The 17041-nt window shown below is 40.5% G+C and overlaps 2 protein-coding genes across 9 annotated transcripts in view; one reads left to right on the top strand and one right to left on the bottom strand.

Moving 5' to 3' along the window:
- Positions 1 to 243: 243 nt before the first annotated feature.
- On the top strand, positions 244 to 6801 carry sta (stubarista 40S ribosomal protein SA). 6 transcript variants are annotated; one of them, XR_010953127.1, is made up of 6 exons: positions 269 to 382; positions 535 to 778; positions 967 to 1636; positions 1691 to 1951; positions 2020 to 2288; positions 2348 to 6801. XR_010953127.1 is itself a non-coding variant. In XM_067784739.1 (3 exons), exons 2-3 carry the CDS (start codon positions 560 to 562, stop codon positions 1558 to 1560), a joined length of 813 nt encoding a protein of 270 aa, XP_067640840.1. In that variant the 5' UTR covers positions 244 to 311; positions 535 to 559; the 3' UTR covers positions 1561 to 1655. The 6 variants fall into 6 exon arrangements, 2 of the variants coding, with proteins under 2 accessions (XP_067640840.1, XP_067640839.1); XR_010953128.1 differs by having other exon boundaries at positions 1702 to 1951; positions 2020 to 6801; XR_010953126.1 differs by having other exon boundaries at positions 2020 to 6801.
- Positions 4798 to 17041, bottom strand: part of mei-38 (meiotic 38) — a 28292-nt gene continuing 16048 nt past the window's right edge. For all 3 annotated transcript variants that reach the window (XR_010953125.1, XM_067784736.1, XM_067784737.1), the window contains one exon: positions 4798 to 6758. Coding sequence is in view for 2 of the 3 variants with exons in the window: in XM_067784736.1 (XP_067640837.1) it covers positions 6666 to 6758 (93 nt within the window). In the remaining variant the exon portion in view is untranslated. The remainder of the gene's footprint in view (positions 6759 to 17041) is intronic.

The raw sequence follows: 17041 nt of genomic DNA, 5'->3' as shown, positions 1-17041 counted from the left end.
AAAATTTTGTGTACGTTTCTTCTTATTTTCAACAAAACAGATGAAAATTATATTGGTGTTGCCAGCTCTCATAAAGTTGATTCAGATCGTTTCAATGAGATTTGAGCCAGAGCCCGAGCTCGATAAACCAATGGAACGGCCCTTATGTTTGTGGTAGGTCACCGTGTTGCCACCTTATATGGTTTCGCCATGAGTATTTGGCAGCACAGGGTTGCACAAAAAATCTATTACAGTTTTCGAGTTCGCCGCAGCACTTCGAAAGAAAAATGTCAATCTTCCATTTTGTCAACGCTCCCAGTGGCATCCACAACGTAAGTTTTTTCGTTCAATGAAAAAATAATGTGTTATTCAGCAAAAATGTGAAAAATTAGAGTTAAAAAATGTTAGTATGATGTACTTTATTCATTATTTATATTTAACTTAATTGTTTTACAAAATGGTTCCATATTTCGTTGTATTACGGAAAAGCCTACACGTGTATTTGATTTGAGGTTAGGTACATGGAGGTACTAATTTGTTAATGTCTTCCAATAGGTTCCGTTACTCTTAAAACGTTAAAATGTCGGGAGGACTAGATATTCTGTCCCTCAAAGAGGATGATATCACTAAAATGTTGGTGGCTACAACCCATTTAGGTTCGGAGACCGTCAACTTTCAAATGGAACAATACGTTTACAAGCGCCGGGCTGATGGTATCAACATAATTAATCTTGGCAAGACCTGGGAAAAGCTGATGCTAGCTGCACGTGCAATTGCTGCGATCGAGTACCCACAAGATGTAAGTGTTCGCAAATGCAGCAAGTAGTTACTATGATACCTAATAAAGTGTGAAAATGATGATTCTAATCTTTCGGGTCGGAAATTCAATGAAGACAACTTTACTCCTGACAGCACACCTAAAACAAGCATGCATTAGCTTGCAAATAAAAAAAATTTAATTATTTTTAACCTTATTTTATATTGCAGGTCTTCGTCATTTCGTCGCGTCCAATAGGTCAGCGTGCTGTACTCAAATTTGCCAAGTACACTGACACAACACCCATTGCCGGCCGTTTCACTCCTGGTGCATTCACCAATCAAATTCAACCAGCATTTCGTGAACCACGTTTGTTGGTTGTCACAGATCCAAATACCGATCACCAACCCATCATGGAAGCTTCATATGTTAACATCCCCGTTATTGCTTTCACCAATACTGATTCTCCTTTGCGTTATATTGATATTGCTATTCCTTGTAACAACAAGTCTCCACACTCCATCGGTTTATTGTGGTGGTTGTTGGCACGTGAAGTGCTTCGTTTACGTGGCACAATTTCACGCATTGCTGAATGGCCTATTGTAGTTGATTTGTTCTTCTATCGCGATCCTGAGGAGGCTGAAAAAGAAGAAGCAGCCGCAAAAGAATTGCTACCAGCCCCCAAGATTGAAGAAGTTGTTGAGCACCCCGTCGAAGAAGCTACCAACTGGGCTGATGAAGTTGCTGCCGAAACTGTTGGTGCTGCTGAAGATTGGAATGATGACGCTGTGAAGACCTCATGGGGAGGTGATGGTAACTTTTAAAGTGTATTTAAATACAAAAATTTGAGCAATGCTGGAAGACTTGAAGCAGTGGCGCTTGGACGATTTTTGAATAAAAGTAAATTTGATTTATAAAACATCTTTGTATTCTTTCATATTGTTTTGCTTTAAGTTTGATTCTAGAATTTAGTAATCTGCATTTCGAAACTTCAGTTTGTGATAAGAAAATGGTCTTGTAAAAAATGAAGCATTAGGGTTGAGCAAACACAAAAGGGATTTGTAAATATGCAACTAAAAACTTGTCACGAGCTGCACAAAATCTCTCAATTTCTATAGAATATCGTATTTTAGCTTAAACGCTAGGTTTTAACATTTTTCACTTGAATATCGTATTGGATTGTTTAGAGCTTCGAGTTGCTTTAAAGAATGCAATGTATGTACATGTACCTGAGCAATGAGTATTTGATAACGTGTCTGAAGTATGTAACCATTCTATACTAGGCAGTTACAACAGCAACGATTCACAAGGCAGCCGGTTCTATGTACCGGAGCGACTCGGGATTTTTCCCGACTTTTTGGATGGGGCGAAGCACTGCTACAACAACAGCAACGATAATATTTGAGATACTTTCACCTTACGTAACGAAAGCAGGATGTATTTGTTGTAGCACGTGATTGCAAGGGGGATCCATTGTATGATGTCTGTAGATAAGCCTTCGAACTGCAGCCATTTCGGCACGTCTATTTGAAGATTGTCCTCAAGATCACCTGTAAGCCCTAGAAAACATTCAGTTTGATACAGATTAACTAAAATATTAAACTTTTACAGAATCCAGTCGAAGTTTACAAGGAACATAATTAAACATACCATAAAATAAAAAACCCAAATTGAAAAAAGCGTATTTGTGTAAAAATATTTGTTTTATTTTAGAAGTTTTCATATTCCATTAGTGGGTTGATTAAATTGGAATGTTAAATACATTTTCGATAAATATAATTTTTATATCGCTTGACGCCCTAGGGACTAGGGACAATATTGGTTTTCGAAAACGATTCAGTTCAACGTCGGGTTAGAGTGCAAACCTGCTAAGGCCCACTTGCAGAACGGCAGGTTGTCTGGGTCAATACGTCGTTTGACACCTCTGAATATTTTCGAGCCGAAATACTAGCACTTGAAAAAGAAGAAATCAATAAATGTTTAGTCCCATAAAAAATTTCTAAAGATAAAAATATTCATACATACTACATATATCGTTAGCTTAATTCACAAAGGCCATTACTAACAAGTTTGAAATTTTACAGAAGCAAAAAACATTTTATTTTCTCATTCACTGGTCCTAACAGTTTAAAATTCAAATTGACGGTGTTTTCAATATATCACGCCAAAATCTGAAAAACGCAGTTTTGAAAATTCTATTGATTAGGGCCTTTGAGAATTAAGCTAACGATATGTATTATTTTGATCATATCTCCATTAACCCTTTCGGACCTGTTGGGACACATACATCCCAGAAAGTTTTCTTATAACTAAGTTCTTAATTTTCCATTTAAACTCATTAAAAACTGTCCCGCTTGGTTTATTGAAGTTCAGGTAACGGTTCTATGTGTCCCATTAGGTTTATTTGTTGGTATAAATATGTCGTGTTTAGAGCTTGCCGACATTCTCTAACTTTTAGTAATTAAAAAAAATTTATTATAAACCTCTTCCTGTCCCAGCGGGACCTATACGTCCCGCTCAAAACACCGAATGGGACACATATGTCCCACCCCCTAGACCTCCCTGGATGGAGTAGAGACTCCACTTCAAAATTTTCTACTTTTAAGGCCTATACTAAAGCTAAAATAATCAATAAACCAGGAATTTTCGGTGCAGTGTTATAAAGCCATATGGCCTTATATCTCAATGAAACGAGAAATTAAACCATATGCCTTTATTGCATACACCCAAGTGCAATATCATCATAATCGTTGAGGGACCGAAGTGGAAATAACGCCATAATAGTGTAATTTGGAAAAGCTGTTTTTTGGTGGCCATGCACAGTATTCTGCGTAGAACACCTTTCTGCATAGGTGGCCTTCGGCCGCGCTTATAAAAAATAACTCTGGGCTACGCCATGCCAAGTCCGGGTGTGTGGTATAACCGTGGCTACCGCCACGGTGATGTCCTTCTGCGTTGTTGTTGTTGTTGTAGCGATAAGGTTGCTCCCCGAAGGCTTTGGGGAGTGTTATCGATGTGATGGTCCTTTGCCGGATACAAGTCCGGTACGCTCCGGTACCATAGCACCATTAAGGTGCTAGCCCGACCATCTCGGGAACGATTTGGCAACCTGAAAGGTTGCGCTACACAGCCCCTTGAATCTGGTATTTTAGTCGCCTCTTACGACAGGCATACCTACCGCGGGTATATTCTGATCCCCTAACCCGCTGGGTGATGTCCTTCTGCGTAGTACACCCTTGTGCGTAGGCGGCCTTCGGCCGCACTTTAAAAAAATAACCCTTTGCCGATCCAACACCGGATACGCCATGCCATATTTATATCTTGTTAATTATTAAAATTGAACTAAAATTTATAAACTGCAAATAAAAGAAATCAAATAAATATGAATTATTTCAAAAAAAATTTTTATGTGAAATAACACCATAATGGCTTTATTTCACTCCTTACATGTAAATAAAACCATATGGCAATATTTCACACTCCATTGAGAGGTAAGGCCATATGGCTTTATTGCCTATGGCTTTATAACACTGCACCGAATTTTCCTGCTGGTTGCTTTCAGGTTCGAAAGGGTTAAGACAATTTTTAAAAATTCCTATAGAAGCAACATAAAAGTACAACGCTTTATTAGCGCAATTGGGCAATTCACAGGAGCGTCGAATTCATGTTGAATTATAAGATTTGAGTTTCATGGTCTTCAATATCAAATTTGATCAAAGCATGCAATATATGGCGAATAGGACCCCTTCTGAATTACCTAAGCATGTTCCTTTATTAACAAATTCGTTATGTTGTTCGTTATATAAGTCGTGTTATATAAGTTTGCGTTTTCCCAACAAATGACAATTTTGAATTACATCGTTCCACAATAAAACGTGCTATTTATTATCTGTTTAGTTTTTACTATTTCATGTTAAACAACTATTTTATAATTTTAATTTACATTTTAATAAATTTGGTAATACAAACATACATTTAGTATACGATAAAAACACCTACACCTGACATTATTAAAGTTTCTCCGCAATGAAAAAATTTCAAATTTCTCAACTACACACATATTTATTTTTTTCTCAAACAAAAACAAATTTGAATATTTTACTTTGTTTATTTTTTGATTTCTTCTGATCAATTTCTTCGGGAATTTTTTTTTTGCGCTGTAATATAGTTTTTTTCAGTTAATCACAGTTAAGATGTATGCAGGTGTGCTACGTGTGTGTACATTAGTGTGTACCTTATTTTGCAACTTTGTAATACAAAGTAAATGTTTTTCAGTTCATGACATGCTTTGTGAAGATTTATTTAAATTGGATAACGGAAAAACGCAGACCCAGAAGTCGAATTGGTTGTAAAAACATCAACAGCACAATAGATTTTTTTTCGGTTTTTTCAATTCAAGTGAGAACCTAGCCCGTTGTTGTTGTTGTAGCAGTGCTTACTAACCCGTTAGTCTAGCATGTCACATTTCCAGATTTTGTAGCGATAGACATTCCCCGAAGGTTTTGGGGAGTAATATCGATGATAGTCCTTTGCTGACTTTTGATGCGAAACGTTCCGGGAATTAAAGCCACAGCCCGGACATCTCGAGAGCGATTTGATATGACCACGTCGAGCCTTCTAGATCTGTGTATTTTAGTCGCCTGCCACAACATGCATTCCTATGACGAGAATATTCTAAGCCGCTTAATCTGTTGGTGTGGGTCGTTTCTGTGACTGTAATATATTTCACAATTTGTTTTAAGAACGCTCTACCTACATATGAATTTTACTCAAAAATACCCTATTTCGAAATTTGTAACAAAGAACGCTCTATGTGAGAACTCGTTTGAAGAATGCTATATCTCAGAATTTCAAAGTAAAATTAGCCTTAGGACTTTAACAGGTATACTCACAGGTCACTGTATGCTAAAGAGCCATATGCATAACTTGGGCATATCGTCTAGTAGCCTCTGTCGATTCTGTGATGTCGAAGATGAGTCTGCAGAACACATCCTGAAGGAATGTGATGCAGTCGCGAGGCGAAGACTTAGGATCCTAGGATCATCGAAATTAGAAAACAGTCACATACACTCTCTAAAGCCGAGAATCATTCTGGATTTTCTCACGAGAACTCGGCTTGGATGAGGTATTGTAAAGAGAATGAGGGCGCAATAGACCAATAGGTCGCAGTGCTTAACCTCACAACATCTATCTATCTATCTCTAAGTGTTATTTTGAATAAAAAACTGGACAAGATCGTTTTTAATAATTTTTCCGAAATAGGCACATGCCGAGCATGCAAAATAAAGTTTTTTTCGATGTCTTGCTTCAACTGAATGTGGCTATTTATGATGTAGTACCTCAAGATTTCTTACGAAATTTAAACATTAATATTTGTATGTATATATTACGATAACGTTTTTTATTTTATTTTAATAGTAATTTTTATTTTTTAAGAAAAAATATTACAAGTTAGAAAAATAAAAATTGTTATAATAATATTAGTAATTGTTAACATAGTAAAAGCAATAGTTAAAACATGTTATCTCATTTTAAACTCTTATTTTGGCTTACAGTGACCGACAATTGTTTAAGTTAAATTTCAATTGTTTTTCTATTATATTGTATGTTTCAATGAAAACTCTTGCTACATACATATGACAATCGTCAGTAGTCACGAGCCAAAATTTGGTTGTTAAAAAAAAAAAAGGATATGAGATATTTTTTTATTTTGTTTTAAATTTAATTTAATTTAAATTTTTTTATTCAAAAGTGATATTGTATTTAAGTTTGTTTCGATTTGTGTTCTTATATGCATATGTACGTTTGTAAAGTAAATAGAATTTATGTTTGCTAATTGCATTGATATATTTAAATGTATTATTACTGTGTGGTATTTAAATTATATTATAAAGTATATTATTTTTTAAAAATGTTTTGCAACAAAGCTTCATTTAAAGGGATTTGGTCGTGCCTTAAATTTTGTAAGCTTTCGAAGCTCTTTGATGCGTATCTCTTCCCGTTTTCTACGTTCTTCTTCCTCCTGAAAATGAAGAAAAAATATAATTTTAATCATGGTTTAAGTATACGAGGTAAAATCACTCTTTGACGTACGAAGCCTCTTAACCGTTTGACTTTAACTGGAGTGATGACATTTCATGCTTCCAGAGTGAATATCAATTAAAATGATAACTCTTAAAATAAATTCATACACAATTTTTTTATAATTTCCCCACAACCGCTCTTATGAGTAGTCAATGGATACAAGTTTCAGGGAAATCAGTTTCAGGGATGGCATCAAGTGAATTGACTACTGCCGACATGAGAGACATCGGACGATAGGAGTCTGCTTGGTTCGGGTTTCCCAGGCTTTAGTAGCGGTACCACCCTCACCATTATTCATGGACAGAGACAAGTTGAAGTAAAGTGACTGTATCCCTCATTGCCAAGGTTTAATCGGCATGGCAATACACTCCGGACCAACTGGTTTTAATTGTCTAGCATGTTCGATTACCTTTTCAACCTTTTTGATGGATATGGTAATGGGAGGCGCACTGTGTTTATATTTATTTGCGCATCTACTGGCATGTCCTGATTTGAGGGTCGTTAGAGTCTTGTTATCTCAAAAGGTCATGTTCTATGGCCAAGATTGCGGCATTCATATGTGATGAAATTGGCTTATCGTTAGAGCAAGAAGAGTATGAGAAGCTGGCTGAGTAGTGAGATTAGCATTGGCTGCTGTCTTTCTTGTGTCCTGATGAGGAAAGTGCGCCAAGGGCAGTGGATGGAGCGCTGGGAACGGGGTCAACAAATAAGATACATATTTTCCGGCAGATTCAGGTCATGTATGTTCTTGAACGGATGTTACGTTCAATACCTGCCTAGAACAGCTTGTTGAACAAAAAAATAAAGACGGAACGTTGGTTAGGTTAGGTTGAACTGGCCGGTCCATGAGGACCTCACATAGACTGATTGAGTGTTACCAGAGGTTTGTTTTAACGACCAAACTGAAAAACCCTATCCAAAACCAGGACCTATGTTATAAAATAACTCCGTCCTCTTGGCAAATACTAGAAGCTTCCTAGGACTTAAGACACTTGTTGCTTCTAGATCTGACAGCTGTATCACTCCTAATAGCTGGAGTCTTGCCTGGCAAGTGCAGGGCAAGTGCAGGGCACGAGCACAGAACGTGCTCGATCGTTTCCTCCTCCAACACGCACTTCCTACATCTGCTATTACTGACCAAGCCTAATTTAAAGGCATGTGACCCCAGAAGGCAGTGTCCAGTCAGAATACCCGTCATGAGTCTACAGTCTTCTCTTTTTAATGATAGAAGCAAGTTTGTTAGTCTAAGCTTGTAAGACCTACACATAATCTTCAACATTTACAGCCCCGCGCTTGAACCCACGCCTTTCCCGCTTGGTCGATCATGTGCACCTCCCGCCTTCGCTTAATCTCGCCCAGCCTAATTGGGACGTCTACGGAGCATGCTATACAGGATGCACCCTTTTTAGCTAGTTCATCTGCTTTTTCATTCCCATCTATTCCCACATGCCCTGGGACCCAATATAGATGTATGCTTCTCCCTGTCCCGATTCTCTCCAGAGACTGCTTACACTCTAACACGCATTTAGATGCTGTGCTATGCGAGATTATTGCCTTAATTGCTGCTTGACTGTCAATATAAAAGTTAACACGGTTGCAGCTTAGGCTATTCTATTCCAGGGTTTCTACTGTTTTGGTTACGGCTAATATTTCCGCTTGGAAAACGCTACAGTAATCCGGCAGCCTGTAGGATCTGCTTATTTCCGGATCAGCACAGTATACCGCAGACCCTACTAATCCCACTATTTTGGAACCATCCGTGTACACATCTATCGCCTCGTCCGCCATTTGCGCACCCTTGCGCCAACCGTCAACCTCTATTGTGGCCTTAAGAGCTCCCTCGAAGCGCAGATAGGGAATTAGGTAGTCTGTTCGTCTTGTGATTGATGACGCTATACTACCATGGCCATATGGTCGGCACTCAAGCTGCCCGAGGCACCGAGCTTGGTTGCGGTTGTTAATTCTATGTTCTTTGCTACCAGTGGAATGTGCAGAATGGCATACAGTGCAGCCGACGGGGTTGTTTTCAGGGCTCCCGTAATGCTAAGCATCGATAGTCTGCATACCTCCTCTAATTTTCTGAGGTATGTTGTTTTTTGCGTGGCTTTCCACCAAACAAGAACTCCATAGTATATAATAGGGTTTAGGTAGAAGACTCCTAGAGCATACTCCTTATATTCGAGGGATTTCTTATGCTTATTACCACCCTATGCAATGCGGTGTCTACCGACTTGCCTTTGGTGTACGCATGCAGTTTTGTTGAGAGCAGCTTTTCATCGACGTTGGACTTTATGTACACATCTATCAGCCTCTCAAAGGTTTTGAGCAGAAATGATGTTAAGCTAATGGGTCTATAGTCTTTGGGATACACGTGACCGATCTTCCCCGCCTTTGGCAGGAAAGTTACACGAGCAGTTCTCCAAGAGTGCGGTATATGATTCAGCCTTATGCACCCATCGAATATTATTTTAAGCCATTCCACGACCGCCATACTTGAAACTTGTAGCATGGCCGGGAATATACCGTCTGGGCCAGGCGATTTAAACTTAGAAAACGTTCACTGCCCATTCGATCTTGGTATCGGTCACCAAGCCCGGCACTACCCGCTCCGTGATCGAAGTGTGAGTGATGTCTGCTGGCTCTTCTAAACCGTCTCCCGATGGGAAATGTGTGTCGAGAAGCACCTCAAGGGATTCCTCACTATTACGTGACCATTCCCCTTCTCTTTCTTTATTAGGGACTATGTTTCCCATTGCTAGGACTTTTTTCAACCGTGCTGTTTCGCTGGCGCACTATATGTCCGTACAAAAACTTTTCCATGAGATTCTCTTCGCTGTGGAAATTTCACGCTTGTAGATCCTCAGTAGATCCCTGTACTCGTTGGGCTGTTTGTCCCCCTCCAGCACCTTCGTCGTGACGTCGTCGTCCTCCCTTTGACCTTTTGGTTTAGAGTATTCGAGGCCCCCTTCAGCCTCTCGTAACTGTTGTGTCGGGTGTTCCTCTGTGCGAGTCACAACACCATTTGGCGGTTGGTCCTCTTCCAACACCTTCGTGGTGACGTCGGGGACCTCCACCTGTCTTTTTTCCCATAGGCTTTTGAGGTCCTTTTCGACTTCGCCCACCTCTAGCGTGTTAGATTTTTATCCTCGGAGTTCTTTTCCTGAGTCGCATGTAAATATTGCCAGTGCCAAAGGACATTTTGCCAAGCTGCGTGTACAAAATGTCCTCCGCCTGCTCGTTTATTTGGAAGATGTAGAACTGACCTTCCTCGGTAGGCCGAGATACAGTAAGCACCTTCCAAACCTGTGTCGGTATGTTCGGATTCTGATTCTGCAGAAGTCGCAGTGCATCCTCCGACTTCATCACGCATGGTATCCATACCTTAACTTTTGGTATCGTGGGGATTTGCGCTTTATCCACCACCTCCAACCGCGCGTTCGGGGCTTGCCTTTGGAGGTTTGGAACCACTTCCTCCAGCCACCGCAAGCTCGCGATGTCGCACGCTATCATTTTCACACCATTATACCATTCCCCCGAATCAAAGGTTGGAAGGGGCTCACTTGGTTGTTCCCGCATCATCTTAAGCATTAAGCTAATAAGCTCTCTATCCACAGATCTCAACCTTTCAGTAGTTATTTGTCCGAAAGGACTGCTACGTTCAACCAGCGCCACAGTTAGTGACTGCTTTGCCACATCACTCATCTTCTCGGGAAAAGCCGGAGTCTTAGTGTTATCTCCTTTTGGCTTATCTCCACTTCCGTAGTTGCAACTTCCCTCTGACTCGCACCTTTCGAGGTAGTCGCTACCTCGCTATTAGGGCCCATCTGTCTTACAGCTTTGGGCCTACTTGTCTTGTCTATGCGACTGCCTTGCCTCGCGGCTCTAGGACTGGGTTGTTGTTGTTGTTGTTGTAGCAATGCTCGCCGCACCTAATAGCCGCGACCGATCACAAATTGTCATCAATATCCTCTAACGGGAGTCCAAGGAAACTTGCCGTTTCAACATTACAATTGAAGAGATGGTTGGTGTCATGTAGGGACACGTTGCAAGCGGGGCATACATTTTGTATGTCGGGGTTGATTCTGGATAGGTAAGAGTTTAACCTGTTACAGTATCAAGAACGAAGTTGAGCGAGAGTGACACGCGTTTCCCTGGGGAGTATGCGTTCCTCTTTCGCAAGTTTTGGATAATTTTCGTTAAGCACTGGATTCACCGGGCAATTCCCGGCATAAAGGTCCGACGCCTGTTTATGCAGTTCACCAAGGACCTGCTTGTGTTTCTTCACTTCATACGGCTGGGTTCTCAGGTGCCGTATTTCCTCAAAATGCTTACGGAGATGACTCCTTAAGCCCCTAGGCGGTGCTGGTTCATCAATCAGATGTCTGTTGGGATGCCCAGGTTTCTGGGTATTGAACAGGAACTGTTTGGTCAGCATCTCATTTCTCTCCCTGATGGGGAGTATTCTCGCCTCATTATGCAGATGGTGTTCTGGGGACATAAGAAGACAGCCCGTGGCGATTCTGAGAACAGTATTTTGGCAGGCCTGTAGTTTCTTCCAGTGGGTGATTTTTAGGCTGGCGACCATATGGGTGACGTGTAGCACGTAATCGGCTGGCTAATTGCTTTGTATGTAGTCATGAGCGTTTCTTTATCTTTTCCCCAAGTACTGCCAGCGAGGGATTTGAGGATTTTGTTACGGCTCTGAATTCTCGGAACAATTGCGGCTGCGTGCTCACCAAAATTTAGACCCTGATCAAACGTCACACCCAAGATTTTGGGGTGTAGGACAGTCGGTAGCGTAGTGCCATCGACGTGGATGTTCAAAATGGTCGACATTTAGGACGACCATGTTGTAAATAAGGTCGCGGAAGATTTAGTCGGTGATAATGCCAGGTTTCGCGAGGCGAAAAAACTGGAGAGATCAGGGAGGTAGCCGTTTATTTTATTGCATAGCGCATCGATCTTTGGGCCTGGGCCTGTGGCCATTATTGTGTAGTCATCGGCGTAGGAAACGATTGTGACTCCTTCCGGTGGTGAAGGTAGCTTAGATATGTAGAAATTAAACAAAAGTGGGATAGGACACCACCCTGTGGCACCCCTTGTTTAATTCTCCTTGGTAGGACTGGGTCCTTTCTGCCTCTTGAAAGCAGGCTTTGTCGCCTTCCCCGGAACGTTGCCTCTTCATTCTACCTTTCGACGCTTCTTCCTCCTCGTACCGGTTGCAGAAACGATGGTTTCTCGCAGCAAACCTTTTGAACTGCCTTCGACCTACTACCGCCTCATGGGCCCATTCCAAGCGTTCGATCTCCACTTCTGTTGGGTCGATCACTGCTCCCAAGTGTTGTACAATCTTTAGTGCTGCACGGTACTGCGAGAGAGCTCTTTTACTTCCTCTGCTCCGTACACTTCTCCACTTTTCTACTCCGTTTTCATTTGTGTGCTTCTCCAACACCGAGTTCATTGAATCAGCACTACTCTCGCTCCCGAGTCCGACGCATCGCTTAATATTTGTCGTCCTTGGCTTGCGACTCAGTCCTCCTTATTACAATCAGGTAATGAGTCGTTCATCTTGGTCGTACGACCACCTGCCCGACAAGGCGGGCTCAGCGGTCCAGTATTATATACGGGGAAAGAACCGTCCGCCACAGCAGCGCCCCTTACTGTGGTAAGGCCATCAATACTTCCCGAGGTGGCCCGGTATCGGGAAGGCTCCGTTCGAATACAGCCGAATTTATCCTCTGGCTGCAAATCGTCCAATAGGCACGGTCCGCATAACACCCTGGATTAGGGGGTTGGCCGTTCTTGGTCACCGACATCCCGCCGCTCTCCTATGAGGCGAAACGGCGTAGATGTCAGTCCTAAACAGCTCCGCCTCATAGTCGGGCGCTATGGAGTTCGGCTAAGCCCTCACACCAACGACAAGGTGCCTACCCTGGTGAGGGGAGAGGGAACGTTGTTTCAAAAGGAAATGCCAAAACACAGTTTATGTCAAATGGCGGAGAAGAAAAAGTAGCAAACCTTTCTATATTTGTATCATGCGTATAGCCAGTAGAGTATCAACCAGGTCAAAAATTAAAGTGTTTAGCGATTTCTAGGCCCCTCACCTTTGAGTTTTTACCATTTTGTTGTTGTTGTTGTAGCGATAAGGGACTCCCAGAAGGCCTTGGGGAGTGTTATCGATGTTGATGGCCCTTGGCCGGATGCAGATCCGGTACGTTCCGGTAACAAGCACCATTAAGGTACTAGCCCGATATCTCGAGAACGATTTAGTATGACCACATGAAACCCTCTAAGCCAAACCGCCCTCCCACCCCCTAGATCCATGATGAACCTGGGATCGCCAGAGCCTCGGCTGTTAAAAAGGATTCGCCACGGGTATGTGGGGTTGACAATTGGGTTGGAGAAGCTATATATTGCGCTTGGTATTTTAGACGCCTCTTACGACAGGCATACCTGCCGCGGTTATATTCTAAGCCCCCAAAGCCGCTGGGGGTTTGGTCGCCATATTAAACATTTGACTTTTAATGCAATTATGACATGTACTAAAATCGTGGCGGCGACCACGGGCATAGTAGAATATACCCCGGCTGGTATGCTTGTCGTAAGAGGCGACTAAAACACCAAACTGATTCATGAGGTTGCAATTTATAGCTTTTTCAACCCAATAGTTAACCTCACTCCACCCCCCAAAATATTCGGGGATTGTCCTTATCGCTACAACACCTACAACAACATATGGATGCTGTATCAATGAAAGCGTATGTTTATAAAAAATACACTTCTAAAATTTACTTCACGTATGTATAAATTTTAAAACTATGATTTTCCATTATCGTCTTAAAAATTTTTGTATCAATTTAAAAAAATAAAATGTGTTCATGAAATATTCCATTATCGGAATGGTGCAACTTGAAACTGCTACAACAAGAACAACAACGAAACCACCAAACGTTTGACCTCAGGATGGTACGTCGTTATTGATCTTCCTTGAGGAGCTTTGTCAAGAAGATGGGATTGTACCACAACATTTGTGTAGATAATAATTGCCCAGTCAAACAAACCACCGCTGTATAGCTAAATGGTTAGCGCAGCATGCCTAAAGCGTACTGATGATGAAGGCTTAGCACCCTTCGAAATGGATCTATCTGCGCAGCTATGGCAGGTTGTCTGAAAAATTTTCTACTTACTATTCCAAAAACAAAATACAATTTTTCAAATTTAGAAAAATTAAAAAATAACAATAATTATCATTAGAAAAAAATTATTGTTTTGGCCTTGAGCTCGATTCGAACCTTGAATGATTTATCAATAGGCCGTTAAAACAAAAACAATTGTTAATAAACCATGAGCACTTGGGAATGTCAAACAAAGTAATTGACAATAAACAAAAATCCAGCATTATCAGTGATTTGCACCAGATGGCGCAACACTGAATAAATATAGTTGGTAAAAAGGAATAGAAGTAGCAAATTTGCCAGTCAAACAAACCACCGCTGTATAGCTAAATGGTTAGCGCAGCATGCCTAAAGCGTACTGATGATGAAGGCTTAGCACCCTTCGAAATGGATCTATCTGCGCAGCTATGGCAGGTTGTCTGAAAAATTTTCTAATTACTATTCCAAAAACAAAAAACAATTTTTCAAATTTAGAAAAATTAAAAAATAACAATAATTATCATTAGAAAAAAATTATTATTCTGGCCTTGGGGTCGATTCGAACCTTGAATAATAATTGTCCATATATTGCAAGTGTCATCATGTCTGCTGATTTTATGAATGATAATGCCTTTGTAAATTTTATTTAGATCCTATAATATCGATTCATAAATGCACAATTTGTGCTTTTGTACGTACGAGACATCCATAGGGATGTATGCACGCCGCTCTGGTGCTTTTGAATGCTTTCGGCATCAATACAGGCCTATGCATACAGAGTGGTTCCAACGCTGGTATGGAGTATGCATGCTACCTGAGAAACTACACGTGTTGCAAAGAAATTAACGTTCATTTATACTGGCATGCAATCACAGGCCCAATTCAACGTCTGAAATACTGATGTTGCATGCATACATTTTCGATTGGGCTTTAAAATCTGATAGGACAAGAATTATGTAATGTATGTGGAATTAAAATTCAAAAAGAACACAGTTTACGCAAATTTTAATGACTTCAAGCCCAACTTTCACTCTTTGGAAACACGAATTATTTAGGGATTCAAGGGGTTGTGTAGCGCAATGTATAGCTTCTCAAACCCAATTGTCAACCTCACCTTCGAGCGGCGAATCCCTTTTCACTAACAGACGAGGCTCTTGCGACCCCAATCTCCTCATGGAACTTGGGGGTGGGGAGGGAGGGATGGCCTGAAGGTTTAATGTGGCCATATAAATCGTTCCCGAGATGGTCGGGCCAGCACCTTAATGGAGCTGTGTTACCGGAGCGTATCGGATCTGTATCCGACAAAGGACCATCACATCGATAACACTCCCCAAAGCCTTCGGGGAGTAACCTAATCGCTACAACAACAACAACAACAACAACGAATTATTTAGCAGAAAGTGTTTCTTCAGAATTCTAATGAAGCGTTTTTCTTGTATTTATTTGTTAGGAATATTTGTTGTTGTGTTAACAATGTGCATGACTACTCACAAATTGTCATCAAAGTCCTCTAACGGGAGTCCAAGGAAACTGGCAGTTTCAACAAGGGCGTACCATAGGAAGATTGGTGTTAGAGGCGTAAGTTCCACATTACAATTGAAAAGATGGTTGGTGTCATGTGGGGACACATCAGATGCAGAACATGCATTACGTATGTCGGGGTTCTATATTACGTATTTAGCAGAAAGTGTTTCTTCAGAATTCTAATGAAGAGTTTCTTGTATTTATTTGTTAGGAATGCTTCTTTCTTGTTATATTGTTATTTCAAATTGATTATTAATAAATATTTATTTTTAATTCTTATGGAAATATTCTATGCATGTGTGTATGATTCATATTGCAGTAGTGCAGAAAAACAATTAATTGGCGCCGTCAGCACGAAGAATATAAAAAGACAAATTTCTTGAATTGAGAATATAGATATTAGGTTGTGCATTGCCAACCCTTCCAATTAGGAGGATGAAGGAGTGACCCCAAAAAGTCCCGACATGACCCTACAAACAACTGCAAACTTGAAATAGTCTTGAAATGATCCGAGACCACGGCATGATCTTGAATTGATCTCGAAAATAACAACTTATTGATGCGAAGACAGCCCAACAATAATCTTGAATATATTCCTAAAATAGTCTTGAATTTATCCCGAAAATCAAAATGAAAAAATTCCGACATGATGTGATAATATGTGTATGATTTATTCAAATTTGTAACAAGTTAGGTTGGAAATTGGGTTGCGAAAGCTGCAAATCTATAAAGCTTTGAATTGCGCTTATCAACCCCTTGAACAGAAAAAAAATTCCATGACTCATTTCTATTTGTTGCAAAGTTTGAAGAATTAGGCTCGATAAATTATGTTTTTAAAACGACATACATACTTAACACAAAGTATTACGGAAAATCCGATGACAAGTGCAGACTTTATAAGGCGTATATGTACATAGATTTACGCTTACAAACGTAAATATTTTAGTCATTAATTTGGTAAGCATGCATCTTTTGTTTACGCTAACATTAAGGTGGGCACGACAATGCGTTTGCATTATCATAGAGAATTCATTAGATATAGATACATCGATACTTTAGAGCGGGTCGATTTCGGATTGAAGGGGTTGATAAGCGCAATTCACAGTTGCAAGCCTATTGTGCGCCTCACCTACGCAAGGCGAGGAAGGTTCAATGTGGTTATGTTAAATCGTTCCCGAGATGGTTGGGTAGAACCTTGTTACCGACACGTATCCGGCAAAGGACCATCAGCATCGATAGGACTCCTCAAAACCTTCGGGGAGTGTCTTTATCGCTACAACAACAACAGCAAGCGGGTCGATTTGTAGCATATCGTGTATACGGAAAATTATTTACGAGCAAAAACAAAACTGCAATTTTGTATGAATTGATAACAGAAGCGGAGTGCAATACAATTAAATGCGGGTTTACGCTCTTAAATGTATGAATACAAGCTCACATCTACAAAATTTGCATTGGAGAGAGTTTCTCAAGACTGCAATATGTACTTTTATTAATTTTTTAATAAACTTCCTTAGAATTCTTTACATTTGAAATTCGCGAT

This window comes from Eurosta solidaginis, chromosome 4 (genome assembly GCF_040869045.1).
Source record: "Eurosta solidaginis isolate ZX-2024a chromosome 4, ASM4086904v1, whole genome shotgun sequence".
Taxonomy (NCBI): Eukaryota; Metazoa; Arthropoda; class Insecta; order Diptera; family Tephritidae; genus Eurosta; species Eurosta solidaginis.
This window is presented reverse-complemented; position numbering and strand designations above follow the sequence as displayed.

Bases quoted from the DNA above. Each gene is read 5' to 3' on its own strand.
- sta (XM_067784739.1), top strand. From the start codon at position 560: ATGTCGGGAGGACTAGATATTCTGTCCCTCAAAGAGGATGATATCACT. The intron at 779-966 runs GTAAGTGTTCGC...TTTATATTGCAG, and splicing joins CGATCGAGTACCCACAAGAT to GTCTTCGTCATTTCGTCGCG.